This window comes from Heterodontus francisci, chromosome 22 (assembly GCF_036365525.1).
Source record: "Heterodontus francisci isolate sHetFra1 chromosome 22, sHetFra1.hap1, whole genome shotgun sequence".
In the NCBI taxonomy this organism is placed as follows: Eukaryota; Metazoa; Chordata; class Chondrichthyes; order Heterodontiformes; family Heterodontidae; genus Heterodontus; species Heterodontus francisci.
The window spans coordinates 30,733,860-30,747,488 of record NC_090392.1 but is presented as its reverse complement, the minus strand read 5'-3'; the positions used below and the strand labels follow the sequence as shown (position 1 = coordinate 30,747,488).

The following is a 13,629-nucleotide window of genomic DNA, read 5'->3' as shown; positions in this document are numbered from 1 at the left end:
ACAGGCCTGCGCCATGGCAGTCACACGAGCCATCTTCCTCTTTATCTGGAGATTGAAATTGTACCGTGTCCTCAGGGACACGATGTTCAAACCTCTGAATAAAGGGGGAAAAATGTATCCAATGTCGCCCTCATCCAGACGGCCACCTTTGTGTGCGGCTGCATCAAGCTGTGCGTAGAGCCCCAGTACGCAAACACCAAATGTCACTACGTGCTGAGGTTCTATCTGTCCCTGGTGTTGTGAAGAATAGGTCTAGTCACATTGCCGCAGAACGCTCCATTCACATTGACCGTGCCGTGCCACCTATCCTTCCTGGAAAAGTTTGTGCAGAGAAACATCTTTGACCACAAGTCTATCTGCATGGAAGGTCCTCAAGGCCCAGCAGGGAAAGGAGATAGAGGATGCTGTCGGATGATACCCCAAGCAGACTGTCAAAGTCATTTGGCAGAATGAATTATCACCAGAACTTTCAACAAGCAGCGAAACATAGCTTGGCTGGTGGTGAGAAGGGCCCTCCCCATGATATCCTTCCTGCACACCCGGAATCTTTCCACCTCCGCACGCTGCCCTCAAGGTGCCCTTTGCAAAACAGGTGTGGAAAGAGATGCAGTGGTTTTTGTTGAGGTTCACCCCAAGCAGCTCTGTAACATAGCAGTCTGTGCTCTACGGGCTCTTCCCCAGGACAGACACTGAGATAAATATCTACTGCTGCTGGAGGACCATCAGTTCAGTGAAAGACGCTCTTTGGTCTGCCCAAAACTTGCTGGTCTTCCAGTGCAAAGAGTTGTCCACGACCGAGTGTTGCAGACTAGCACATTCCAAGGTCCAGGACTATGTGCTCAGGGATGCACTAAAGCTTGGAGCAGACACCGCAAAGGCTCAATAGGGAAAGGCCACTGTGTAACGTCCTCCCGCCATCGTGAACTGTAGGGCTGGACCCATGGAAAACCCCTCGGGCTGTATTGACCAAAAACATTTTGCTGTGTAATGTAAATGAACATTGCTTGTAAAATGCAATGGCAAGATTTGTGAGGCAGCTCATGTTTCTGCATCGAAAGAATCTGATCTCTATTGTACTTTCCAAAATGTGAAATTTGAACTGTTTTGAACTGTCTCGTAATGTATTTTTTTGCAAATTTTTATGAATAAAATATATATTTGGTAAAAAAAGGATTGGATTGTGAGGAATGATTGACCAATCTGCTGAAACAATGGCATGAATTTTATTACCTTCCTGCACGCCACCTACTGTCTGGCAGCTCAAGACAATACGCTGGTCAGACCACCCTCTCCCAGCCACCTAATCACATGGAGAGGACAGGCTCTGTGATGCTGGCAATGGCGTCAGCTGCCTGTGCACAGGTTCTGGCGCCATTTTTAAAGGGCAGCCAGATTCGCCACTACGTTTAAATATCTAAAACCATACCCACCCTGGTACTCCTCAATAAAAAAATAAATCGCCCCTTCCCACCCCAATAACAGATAATAGTTGCCCTTTTCCCCCGCTCAGAAGACTTACATGCAAGACTTGACGTTCCGCCCCAAAATTGTTCAAAGTGCAGAGGTCAGCCCTTTACCCGCTTCCTGGGGGGGGGGGGGGGGATGGGGTGGGGGCTGCCATGGAGCCTCGGGGCTGCTGGAAGATCAGGCCTAGCACTCCCGGCATTGGGCATTGTGGTAGGCTGCTGCTAGTGCAATCTTCTGGCCCCATCTCCCCGCATGGATCACAACGAAACGACCTCAACAAAATCCAGTTCAATATTTCACTGAGAGATCGATCTATGAAGCAGACTCCCGAAAGTTAATATTGATTCTTACAATGACAACTAAAGAGATTTCATTCACAGAAAACCATTTTACAATACAGTATGTGAGTAATTTGAGACAAAACATGTGGAAAGTGTATAATATTTGAGAGGAACAGGGAAATTTGTTTCTCTATTTGTTTCCTAAAATTCTCCGGCACTGGGGTTTTCCACACTTCATATCTGGGTCTGTTTAGATTAATTTATAGAAATTGATTCCTGTGATTAGTCAACAACTCCATTATTATTGATGATGCGACTGTCAGGAGGACACAAAGCAAATTAGACTGGAGTGCACAGTCCATAGTGGAGATAATATTCTCATTTAATTTGCTAAATTTTGATTCTCGGATTTTGATGCTTATTGTTTCTACCCACTTCAAAAGGGGCACTTTTGTTAGATTAGTTTTATTATTTGATGACACGGGGGTGGGGATGTGTTGTCCTATTTGGGCAATGAGAAGAGTAAAAGGTGAATGAGATGGTCTTTTGTCTTTTTGCTCCAGCAAGTAGCTGTGAGGCGTTGCCTAGTGATGGGAGAACAATGCGTGCAGACAGTATGTGATCCCATTTCAGAGAGTGTCTTACCCTCAAGATCCAAATCATTCCCAGGAGAATATTGTGGTCCCTTCATTAAACAGTTCAACTTCATGTCGAATTAAAGTTCAGAGGCTGGACTGTCTAGCTGGAATTTTACTTTGGGCAAGAGGCCCCGCTCACCGACCAAAAAGTCGGGTGTGCACCCGCCGCTGCCACATCCACATCCTTGAGGGAGGACAATCAGCGGGCCAGTAGCTCTCAGTCCCAGCAGAGCCACCAGGAGTGGTGGACACCGCTGGGACAACACCGAACAGCAGGATTGTGGATGTCGGCTCTGGAAGACAGGTAAGATATGATGGCTTGCCGGGGACAATTAGGGGGTTGGTGGCGGGGGGAGGTGGGGGAAAGAGGGGAGTGGTTGTGGACCTTTATTTCAGTGGGGACAGTTGGGGCTTCAGGTGAGCCCGCTCAGGAGGGACCCCTACCCAGCCCCCAAACAGACCGCCATGTTTGTGCTCCGAAACAATTGTCGTTAAAAATCACACAATGGGTAACAATCTCAAAGTGAGTGACTGTATCTTGGCGAGGAAGCCATTTGTGACATGAATAAGAACAATAGAGGAAATAAAAGAGAAATTCATGTTGGATATTACTATTTATATCATTTAAATAATTTAACAATTAGATTTAGTGGATATTTCACCCCATTCTTTAACTCCTCCCTGAATTTACTCTGAGTTCCTGCATAAATAAATGGGTTGATGCAAGAACCCAAAAGCTGGAGCATAAATCCACTCTCCTCCAGAATAAAATTTGATTCATTGAAGTTTGAACCAGAGAAATAACTAACACTATCTATTCGGACATAGAGAACTGTTATAAAAAATAACAAATATAACAGGATGAAACTGCCCGAGATGGCGAAGAGTAAAACAATGGACTTTCTGCGTTTCTCCATCTCTGGGTCACTCTGATTCTCTCTATTGCTGTGAGCCCAGAGTCTCCTGCGTGCTCTACTGGCCGATAAAATGTATCTGATGGTCAGAGCATTGAGCAGTAAAATCAGAATGAATGGTAGACAAGGGGTTAAAATGGTGAGAATCCAGTCATATGCAGCCCATGCAGATGATGTATAAAATATTAATTTGATGCTGCAAAACCAGGGTATGTTGTTAATGATGTAATTAGGTTCATATATGAAATACAAGAAGACATGTATCAAACAGCTCAGTACACAGACCGTTACTATAACCCGTGCTGCCGTTTTCTCAGTGCAATATTTTATTTTCAGCTTCTGGCAACAAATGGCCATAAATCTATCAAAGGTGAAAGCGACTGTTAACCAGACAGAACAGCTGAATGTTGTATAGTTCAGGACAGACCGGAGACTGCATACAGGTGTGATGGACAGGAAACTGAGAGGGAAATAAATACCAGCAATCCGGTTTAATATCACTGCAGTGATCAGGACCAGGAGATCCGTCACTGCCATGGACACCAGGTAGTAAGTGATACATCTGGAGAGACCACATCTTCCTCGGGACAGGATCACAATCACTGCCAGGTTCGCTGCAATAGAGAGAGAAAGATAGAAAGGCTGGGCGAAAGCAGAAGAGTGCACACGCACTTACGAACATATGAATTAGGAGCAGGAGTAGGCCACTCAGCCACTACAGCCTGCTCCACCATTCACTAAGTTCATGGCTAAACTGATTACTCCACATTTCCACTTACCCCCGATAACCTTCCACACCCTTGTTTATCAAGAATCTATCTACATCTGCCCTAAAAATATTCAAAGACTCTGCTTCCACTGCCTTTTGAGGAATAGAATTCCAAAGCCTCACAACACTGAGGGAAAAGATTGTGCTATGGCATAGTGGTGCATTGGTTATCACCGCAGCCTCATAGCTCCAGTGACCTGGGTTCAGTTCTGGGTACTGCCTTTGCAGAGTTTGCAAGTTCTTCCTGTGACTGGGTGGGTTTCTGCCGGGTGCTCCGGTTTCCTCCCAGAGCCAAAGACTTGCAGGTTGATAGGTAAATTGGCCATTGTAAATTGCCACTACTGTTTATAGAAGAAAGGTGGGGATGTGGTAGGGAATATGGGATAATGTAGGATTAGTAGAAATGGTTGGTTGTTGGTTGCCATGGACTGAAGGTCCTGTTTCAGTGCTGCATCTCAAAATTAATAAAATAAATAAATAAACACTTCTGTCTCAAATGGATGACCCTTTATTTTTAAACAGTGACCCCTAGTTCGAGTTTAGGTTTACTGTGCTTGTACGTAAACACACAGAGCATGGTAAATTAGCTTGGACAGTTGCCGGTGCAAATAGCCACATGGTCATATGATGTCATGATGATAACAGAGACCTGGCTCAAAAAAGGGGAGGACTGGCGACCAAATATTCCTGGATACAAAATATTTAGGAAAGATAAGAATGGAAAGAAAGGAGGATGAGTAGCTGTAATTATTAAGGAGAATATTACACAGCTGGAGAGAGAGCATGTGCTGGAGGATTTAAGGACTGAAACTATTTGGTTCAAGTTCACAAACAATAGAGACACCATTATAACCAATCTTTGTATTCTATAGGCCACCAACTAGTGGGAAAGATATAGAGGAGCAAATGTGAAGGGAAATTACAGAGAGGCACAAAATCTATAAAGTAGTGATAATGGCAAACTTCAATTATCCTCATACAGAATGGGATAACAATTGTGTGACGGGCAGAGAGGGGGAAGAGATTATGAAGTATTCAGATGAATTTTCTTGATCAGCATATTTCCAGGCCAAAGAGGAAGGAGATTTTGCCGGATCTGGTTCTGGGGAATGAGGTGGGTTAAGTGGATCAGGTGTCAGCTGCTGAACAGTTAGTGAACAATGATCATAGTATCATAAGCTTTTGGTTAGTTCTGGCAGAGGCAGGGAAAAATGTAAAGTAAAATAATAAATTGGAGGACGGCCAATTTCAGTGGGGTGAGAATGAATCTATTCCGGTAAACTGGACTCAAAGATTGGCAGGCGAAATGTAACAAAACAATGGACTGCCTTTAAAGAGGAAATGGTTCGGGTACAGTCGAGGTACATCCCCACGAGGGGGAAAGATAGGGAACGAAAGACTGAGCTCCCTGGATGATGAAAAAAATAGGGAATACGATGAAGTAGAAAAAGGAGCACATGAGAAATGTCAGGCTGATAATACGTGAAAGCCAGGCTGAAGATAGAAATTTCAGAGGGGAAATAGAAAAAGGTGTGAAACTTAAAAGTGTTGATGTTCGAAGAGACTTGGGTGTGCTTGTACCAGGAATGGAGAAAGTTAACATGCAGGCACAGCAAGCAATTAGGAAGACAAATGTCTCATTGGCCTTTATTGCAAGGAGACTGGAGTACAGGAATAAAGATGTATATAGGTTACAATTACACAGGGTTTCGGTGAAACCACAGCTGGAATAGTGTGTGCAGTTTTGGTCTCCACATTTAAGAAAGGATAAACTTGCATTGGAGGCAGTGCTGCAAATGCTAACTAAATTGGCCCCGGGGATGAGAGGGTCATCCTATGATAACAAAGAGAACAAAGAACAAAGAACAGTATAGCACAGGAACAGGCCATTCGACCCGCCAAGCCTGTGCCAATCTTGATGCCTCCCCAAACTAAAACCTTCTGCATTTCCGGGGACCGTATCCCTCTATTCCCATCCTTTTCATGTATTTGTCAAGATGCCTCTGAAACGTCATTATCGTACCTGCTTCCACCACCTCCCCTGGCAACAAGTTCCAGGCACTCACCACAGTATAAAGAACTTGCCTCGCACATCCCCTCTAAACTTTGCCCCTCTCACCTTAAACCTATGTCCCCTAGTAACTGACTCTTCCACCCTGGGAAAAAGCTTCTGACTATCCACTCTGTCCATGCCGCTCATAACTTTATAAACCTCCATCATGTCGCCCCTCCATCTCCGTCATTCCAGTGAAAACAATCCGACTTTATCCAACCTCTCCTCATAGCTAATGCCCTCCAGACCAGGACACATCCTGGTCAACCTCTTCTGTACCCTCTCCAAAGCCTCCACGTCCTTCTGGTAGTGTGGCGACCAGAATTGCATGCAATATTCCAAGTGTGGCCGAACTAAAGTTCCGTACAGCTGCAGCATGACTTGCCAATTTTTATGCTCTATGCCCCGACCGATGAAGGCAAGCATGCCGTATGCCTTCTTGACTACCTTACCCACCTGCGTTGCCACTTTCAGTGACCTGTGGATCTGTACGCCCAGATCTCTCTGCCTGTCAATACTCCTCAGGGTTCTGCCTTTCAATGTATACTTCCCACATGCATTAGACCTTCCAAAATGCATTACCTCACATTTGTACAGATTAAACTCCATCTGCCATTTCTCCGCCCAAGTCTCCAACCGATCTATATCCTGCTGTATCCTCTGACAATCCTCTGACAATCCTCGTTGCTATCCGCAACTCCACCAATCTTTGTGTCATCCGGAAACTTACTAATCAGACCAGCTACATTTTCCTCCAAATCATTTATATATACGACAAACAGCAAAGGTCCCAGCACTGATCCCTGTGGAACACCACTAGACACAGCCCTCCATTCAAAAAAGCACCCTTCCACTGCTACCCTCTGTCTTCTATAACAGAGTCAGTTCTGTATCCATCTTGCCAGCTCACCTCTGATCCCGTGTGACTTCACCTTTTGTACCAGTCTTCCATGAGGGACCTTGTCAAAGGCTTTACTGAAGTCCACATAGATAACATCCACTGCCCTTCCTTCATCAATCATCTTTGTCACTTCCTCAAAAAACTCAGTCAAATTAGTGAGACACGACCTCCCCTTCACAAAGCCATGCTGGCTCTCGCGAATAAGTTCATTTATTTCCAAATGGGAGTAAATCCTGTCCCGAAGAATCCTCTCTAATAATTTCCCTACCACTGATGTAAGGCTCACCGGCCTATAATTTTCTGGATTATCCTTGCTACCCTTCTTAAACAAAGGAACAACATTGGCTATTCTCCAGTCATCTGGGACCTCACCTGTAGCCAATGAGGACGCAAAGATTTCTGTCAAGGCCCCAGCAATTTCTACCCTTGCCTCCCTCAGTATTCTGGGGTAGATCCCATCAGGCCCTGGGGACTTATCAACTTTAATGCTTTGCAAGACACCCAACACCTCCTCCTTTTTGATAATGAGATGACTGAGACTATCTACACTCCCTTCTCTAGGCTCATCATCAACCAAGTCCTTCTCTTTGGTGAATACTGATGCAAAGTACTCATTTAGTACCTTGCCCATTTCCTCTGGCTCCACACATAGATTCCATTCTCTGTCCTTGAGCGGCCAGCTCTTTCCCTAGTCACCCTCTTGCTCTTTATATATGTATAAATGTATATTTAGCGATAGTAATATGGATCATTAGCGAAAGTCAGCACGGTTTTGTGAAGGGTAAGTCGTGCCTCACAAACCTTATTGAGTTTTTCGAGAAGGTGACCAAACAGGTGGATGAGGGTAAAGCAATGGATGTGGTGTATATGGATTTCAGTAAGGCGTTTGATAAGGTTCCCCACGGTAGGCTATTGCAGAAAATACGGAAGTATGGGGTTGAAGGTGATTTAGAGCTTTGGATCAGAAATTGGTTAGCTGAAAGAAGACAGAGGGTGGTGGTTGATGGTAAATGTTCATCCTGGAGTTTAGTTACTAGTGGTGTACCGCAAGGATCTGTTTTGGGGCCACTGCTGTGTGTCATTTTTATAAATGACCTGGAAGAGGGTGTAGAAGGGTGGGTTAGTAAATTTGCGGATGACACGATGGTCGGTGGAGTTGTGGATAGTGCCAAAGGTTGTTGTAGGGTACAGAGGGACATAGATAGGCTGCAGAGCTGGGCTGAGAGATGGCAAATGGAGTTTAATGCGGAAAAGGGTGAGGTGATTCACTTTGGAAGGAGTAACAGGAATGCAGAGTACTGGGCTAATGGGAAGATTCTTGGTAGTGTAGATGAGCAGAGAGATCTTGGTGTCCAGGTACATAAATCCCTGAAAGTTGCTACCCAGGTTAATAGGGCTGTTAAGAAGGTATATGGTGTGTTAGCTTTTATTAGTCGGGGGATCGAGTTTCGGAGCTACGAGGTCATGCTGCAGCTGTACAAAACTCTGGTGAGGCCGCACCTGGAGTATTGCGTGCAGTTCTGGTCACCGCATTATACGAAGGATGTGGAAGCTTTGGAAAGGGTGCAGAGGAGATTTACTAGGATGTTGCCTGGTATGGAGGGAAGGTCTTACGAGGAAAGGCTGAGGGACTTGAGGTTGTTTTCGTTAGAGAGAAGGAGGAGGAGAGGTGACTTAATAGAGACACATAAGATAATCAGAGCGTTAGATAGGGTGGATAGTGAGAGTCTTTTTTCTCGGATGGTAATGGCAAACACGAGGGGACATAGCTTTAAGTTGAGGGGTGATAGATATAGGACAGATGTTAGAGGTAGTTTCTTTACACAGAGAGTAGTAGGGGCGTGGAACGCCCTGCCTGCAACAGTAGTAGACTCACCAACTTTAAGGGCATTTAAGTGGTCATTGGATAGACATATGGATGAAAATGGAATAGTGTAGGTCAGATGGTTTCACAGGTCGGCGCAACATCGAGGGCCGAAGGGCCTGTACTGTGCTGGAATGTTCTGATACTAATTCTTAAAAAATTATAAAAAGCCGTGGGATTATCCTTAATCCTATTTTCCAATGACATTTCATGACCCCTTTTCACCCTCCTGACTCCCTTCTTCAGTTCCTTTCTTCTGTCTTTATATTCCGCAAGGGATTCATCTGTTCCTAGCCTTCCAGCCCTTATGAATGCTTCCTTTTTCTTTTTGATTCGGCTCACAATATCCCGCATTATCCAAGGTTCCTGAAACTTGCCAAACTTATCCTTCTTCCTCACAGGAACATGCTGGTCCTGGATTCGAATCAGCTGACGTTTGAAAGATTCCCACATGTCAGATGTTGATTTATCCGCAAACAGTCGCCCTCAATCTAAGTTCTTCAGTTCCTGCCTAATATTGTTATAATTAGCCTTCCCACAATTTAGCACCTTCACCCGAGGACTACTTTTATCCTTATCCACAAGTACCTTAAAACTTATGGAATTATGGTCACTGTTCCCGAAATGCTCCCCTACTGAAACTTCGACCACCCGGCCGGGCTCATTCCCCAATACCAGGTCCAGTACGGCCCCATCCCCAGTTGGACTATCTACATATTGTTTCAAGAAGCCCTCCTGGATGCTCCTTACAAATTCTGCCCCATCTAAGCCCCTCGCACTAAGTGAGTCCCAGTCAATATCGGGGAAGTTAAAATCATCCACCACTATAACCCTGTTACCTTTACATCTTTCCAAAATCTGTCTACATATCTGCTCCTCTACCTCCCTCTGGCTGTTGGGAAGCCTGTAGAAAACCCCCTACATCATGACTGCACCCTTCCTATTCCTGAGCTCCACCCATATTGCCCCGCTGCACGACCCCTCCGAGGTGTCTTCCCGCAGTATAGCTGTGATATTCTCCTGAACAAGAAATGCAACTCCCCCACCCCTTTTACATCCCCCTCTATCCCGCCTGAAGCTTCTAAATCCTGGAACATTTAGCTGCCAATCCTGTCCTTCCCTCAACCAATTCTCTGTAATAGCAACAACATCATAGTTCCAAGTACTAATCCAAGCTATCTGCCTTACCTGTTATACTTCTCGCATTGAAACAAATGCACTTCAGACCACCAGTCCCGCTGTGCTCCGCAACATCACCCTGCCTGCTCTTCCTCTTAGTCTTACTGGCCTTATTTACTAGTTCCCCCTCATTTATTTCACTTGCTGTCCTATTGCTCTGGTACCCACCCCCCTGCCACAACTAGTTTAAACCCTCCCGAGTGACACTAGCAACCCTCGCAGCCAGGATATTTGTGCCCCTCCTGTTTAGAAGCAACCCATCCTTCTTGTACACATCCCATCTGTCCCTGAAGAGATCCCAATGGTCCAGATATCTGAAATACTCCTTTTCTACACCAGCTGTTCAGCCACTTGTTTAGCTGCACTATCTTCCTATTTCTAGCCCCACTGGCACGTGGCACAGGGAGTAATCCCGAGATTACAACCCTAAAGGTCCTGTCTTTTAACTTTCTACCTAACTCCCGAAACTCCCCCTGCAGGACCTCGTCACTCTTCCTGCCTTTGTCATTGGTACCGATGTGTACCACAACATCTGGCTGTTCACCCTCCCCCTTCAGAATGCCCCCTGTCCATTCAGGGAGGCAACATACCATCCTGGAGTCTCTTTCATGTCCACAGAAGCGCCTATCTGTGCCCCTGACTTTCGAGACCCCTATATCCATTGCTCTTCTGCACTTTGTCCCTCCCTGCTGAACAACAGTGCCAGCCATGTTGCCACTGCTCTGGCTGCTGTTGTTTTCCCCTGATAGGCCATCCCCCCCAACAGTATCCAAAACCCTATACTTGCTAGAGAGGGGGATAGCCACAGGGGATTGCTGCACTGACTTCCTGCCCCTTCTAGCCGTCACCCATCTATCTGCCTGCACCTTGTGTGGAACCACTTCTCTAAAACTCCTGTCTATGACACTTTCTGCCACCTGCATGTTCCTAAGTGCATCCAGTTGCTGCTCCAACCGATCCATGCGGTCTGTGAGGAGCTGCAACTGGGTACACTTCCTGCAGATGTAGTTGTCCAGAACGCTGGAAGCATCACAGACCTCCCACATCTCACAGGTCAAGCACTTCACCCCTCTAACTGACATTTCGAGCACTAATTAAATTAATTTAAAATAAATAAATACTTATTAAATCCTTATTAAATTGTTGTAATTATATGATCCCTTGTGCTAAATTCCTACTGTAAATATTAAATGCTAACTAAATACAGTAATCTCCTCCCTCTGGTTTCATTACTCTACTTATTAATTAGTTAATTAGGGTTTTAATCAATTTTTATCAATGTTTTATTTTCAAATTCAGTTAAAAATAAAATTCCCGACCAGCCAATCAGGTCCCAGCTTTCCTGTGACGTCATTTTCAGTTTTTATTAGCAAAGGTAAGTTTTTTATACTTGCCTGTCCGGAACTCTGCCCTCCGAGTCTTCTCCCAGTCAGCTGTGCTCCTTGGAAGCTCTGGGCTCCCCTCTCTCTGAGGACAGGTAGGAAATGAAAGGAGCTCCTCACTCCCTCCTTACCGAACTTCCTCACTTACCAAACTTCCACTGCAGCACTCTCATCCAACCCAAGTCAGCACTGTAAGATGGCTCACTTTTATACTGATTCAGTCTAGCCCCCTGAAAACTGGTTTAAATCAATTCTCTACTTAACAAGGTGCAGCTGCTAGCAGAGCGTGAGTGAACCCTATTGAAAGATGGTCTAAAACTCACCTTCCCCAACCCGAACAACAACTGTTAAGTTGATCTGCTAAATAAAAGACAGATTAGATTTAAGATAAAATTAACCCTTAATTATCCTCACTTACCAAACTTCCACTGGAGCACTCTATTGCAACCCAAGTCAGCACTCCAGTGCAAACTGATGACAGATGAAGTAAATTCGGCCTGTATTCTTTGAAGTTTACAAGAATGCGAGGTGATCTCATTGAAACATATAAGATTCTAAAGGGGCTGGTTCGGGTAGACACTGAGAGATTATTTCCACTGGTCGGGGAAACTAAACCATGGGGGCACAATCTCGGGATAAGGTCCGATAATTTAGGACTGAGAGGAGAAATTACTTCACTCAAAGGGGTGTGAATCTTTGGAATTCTTTATCCCAGAGGGTTGTGGCTGCTCCATCGTTGAATACAATTAAACCTCGGACAGAAAGATTTTTGGTCTCACAGGGAATCAAGGGATATGGTGAATGGGCGGGAAAGTGGAGCTGAATCCTAAGATCAACCATGATCATTTTGAATGGTGGAGCAGGCTCGATGGGCCATATGGTCTACTCTTGCTCATATTTCTGGTGTTCGTGTGAAATTAGAGAGGCAAAGAGAGAGTATGAGAAGAGACCGACAGCTAGCATAACAGGGAATCAAAAAGTCTTCTGCAAGCATTTAAATAGTAAAGGACTAGTCAGATGAGGGGTCTGGTTGATAGGGAATCAAAAAAAGAGAATCTATGCATGGAGGCATGGCTGAGATATTAAATGAAGACCTTGCACCTATATCTACCAAGGAAGAAAATAGTGCCCAAGTCACACTGAAACAGTAAGAAGCTGACATACAGAATGGACTAAAAGTTGACAAGGAAGCAGTATTAGAAATGCTGGCTGGCCTTAAATTTGTCAAGTCATCAGGACCAGATGCATCCGAGGATGCTGAAGGAAGTAAGAGTGGAAATTGTGAAGCTACTGCTGGCCATAACCTTCCAATCCTCCTTGTATATAGGGCTGGTGCCAGAGAACTGGAGAATTGCAAATGTTACAATCTTGTTCAAGAAAGGGTGTACAGATAAAACCAGCAACTACAGGCTAACCTCAGTTGTGGCAAAAATTTAGAGATGATAATCTGGGACAAAATTAGCAGGCACTTGGAGAACTGTGGTTTATTTACAGATAACCAGAACAGATTTATTCAAGGCAAATCATTTATAATAATTGCGTTTTTTGATGAGGCAACATGGATGACTGATAAGCGTACTCTGGATGATGTAGTGCATATAGACTGCCAAAAGGCATTTGATAAAGTGTCACAAAATAGACATGTCAGCAAAGTTGAAGCCCATGGAATAAAAGGGAAAGTTGCAGCCTGGATAGAATGTTGGCTGAGTGACCGGATGCAGAGAGTAGTGGAGAATGTCTGTTTACAGAATGGAGGAAGGTATGCAGAGGAGTTTCCCAGACTTCCCTACTGGGATGAATGCTTGTCTTGATATATATTAATGGCCTAGACTTGGGTTTGCAGGGCACCTGGTAGATTGGCAGACACGTGGCAGATGGAATTTAATGCAGAGAAGTGAGAATTGGTACAGTTTGGTAAGAAGGACCAGGAGAGGCAATACAAGGGCACAATTTTAAAGTGGCAGCAGGAACAGAGAGACCTCGGGTATGTGTGAAAAATTTGTTGAAGGTGTGGTTAAAAAGGCAAACAGGATCCTGGGCTTCATAAATCAAGGCATCGAGTACAAAAGCATGGCAATTATCATGATCCTTTAGAAAAATCTCTTTCAGCCTCAGTGGAAATCTTGTGTCCAATTCTGGCACCGAAGCTTAGGAAGGATGTGAAGACTTTAGAGAAGATGC

The 13,629-nt window shown here is 44.8% G+C and overlaps 1 protein-coding gene across 1 annotated transcript; it reads right to left on the bottom strand.

Moving 5' to 3' along the window:
- Nucleotides 1–3,006: 3,006 nt before the first annotated feature.
- Nucleotides 3,007–10,776, bottom strand: LOC137381508 (G-protein coupled receptor 15-like). The gene is made up of 2 exons (XM_068054206.1): nt 10,657–10,776; nt 3,007–3,942 (listed from the first exon to the last, which is right to left on the bottom strand). The coding sequence occupies exons 1-2, from the start codon at nt 10,774–10,776 to the stop codon at nt 3,007–3,009; spliced, it is 1,056 nt and encodes a 351-aa protein (XP_067910307.1).
- Nucleotides 10,777–13,629: the final 2,853 nt, after the last annotated feature.

What these genes read in the sequence shown, in the direction of transcription:
- LOC137381508 (XM_068054206.1), bottom strand. Translation starts at nt 10,776, where the DNA reads ATGGCTGGCACTGTTGTTCAGCAGGGAGGGACAAAGTGCAGAAGAGCA. An exon ending in ATGAAAGAGACTCCAGGATG is followed by an intron (nt 3,943 to 10,656) that starts GTATGTTGCCTC and finishes GCTTTCGCCCAG; the next exon opens with CCTTTCTATCTTTCTCTCTC.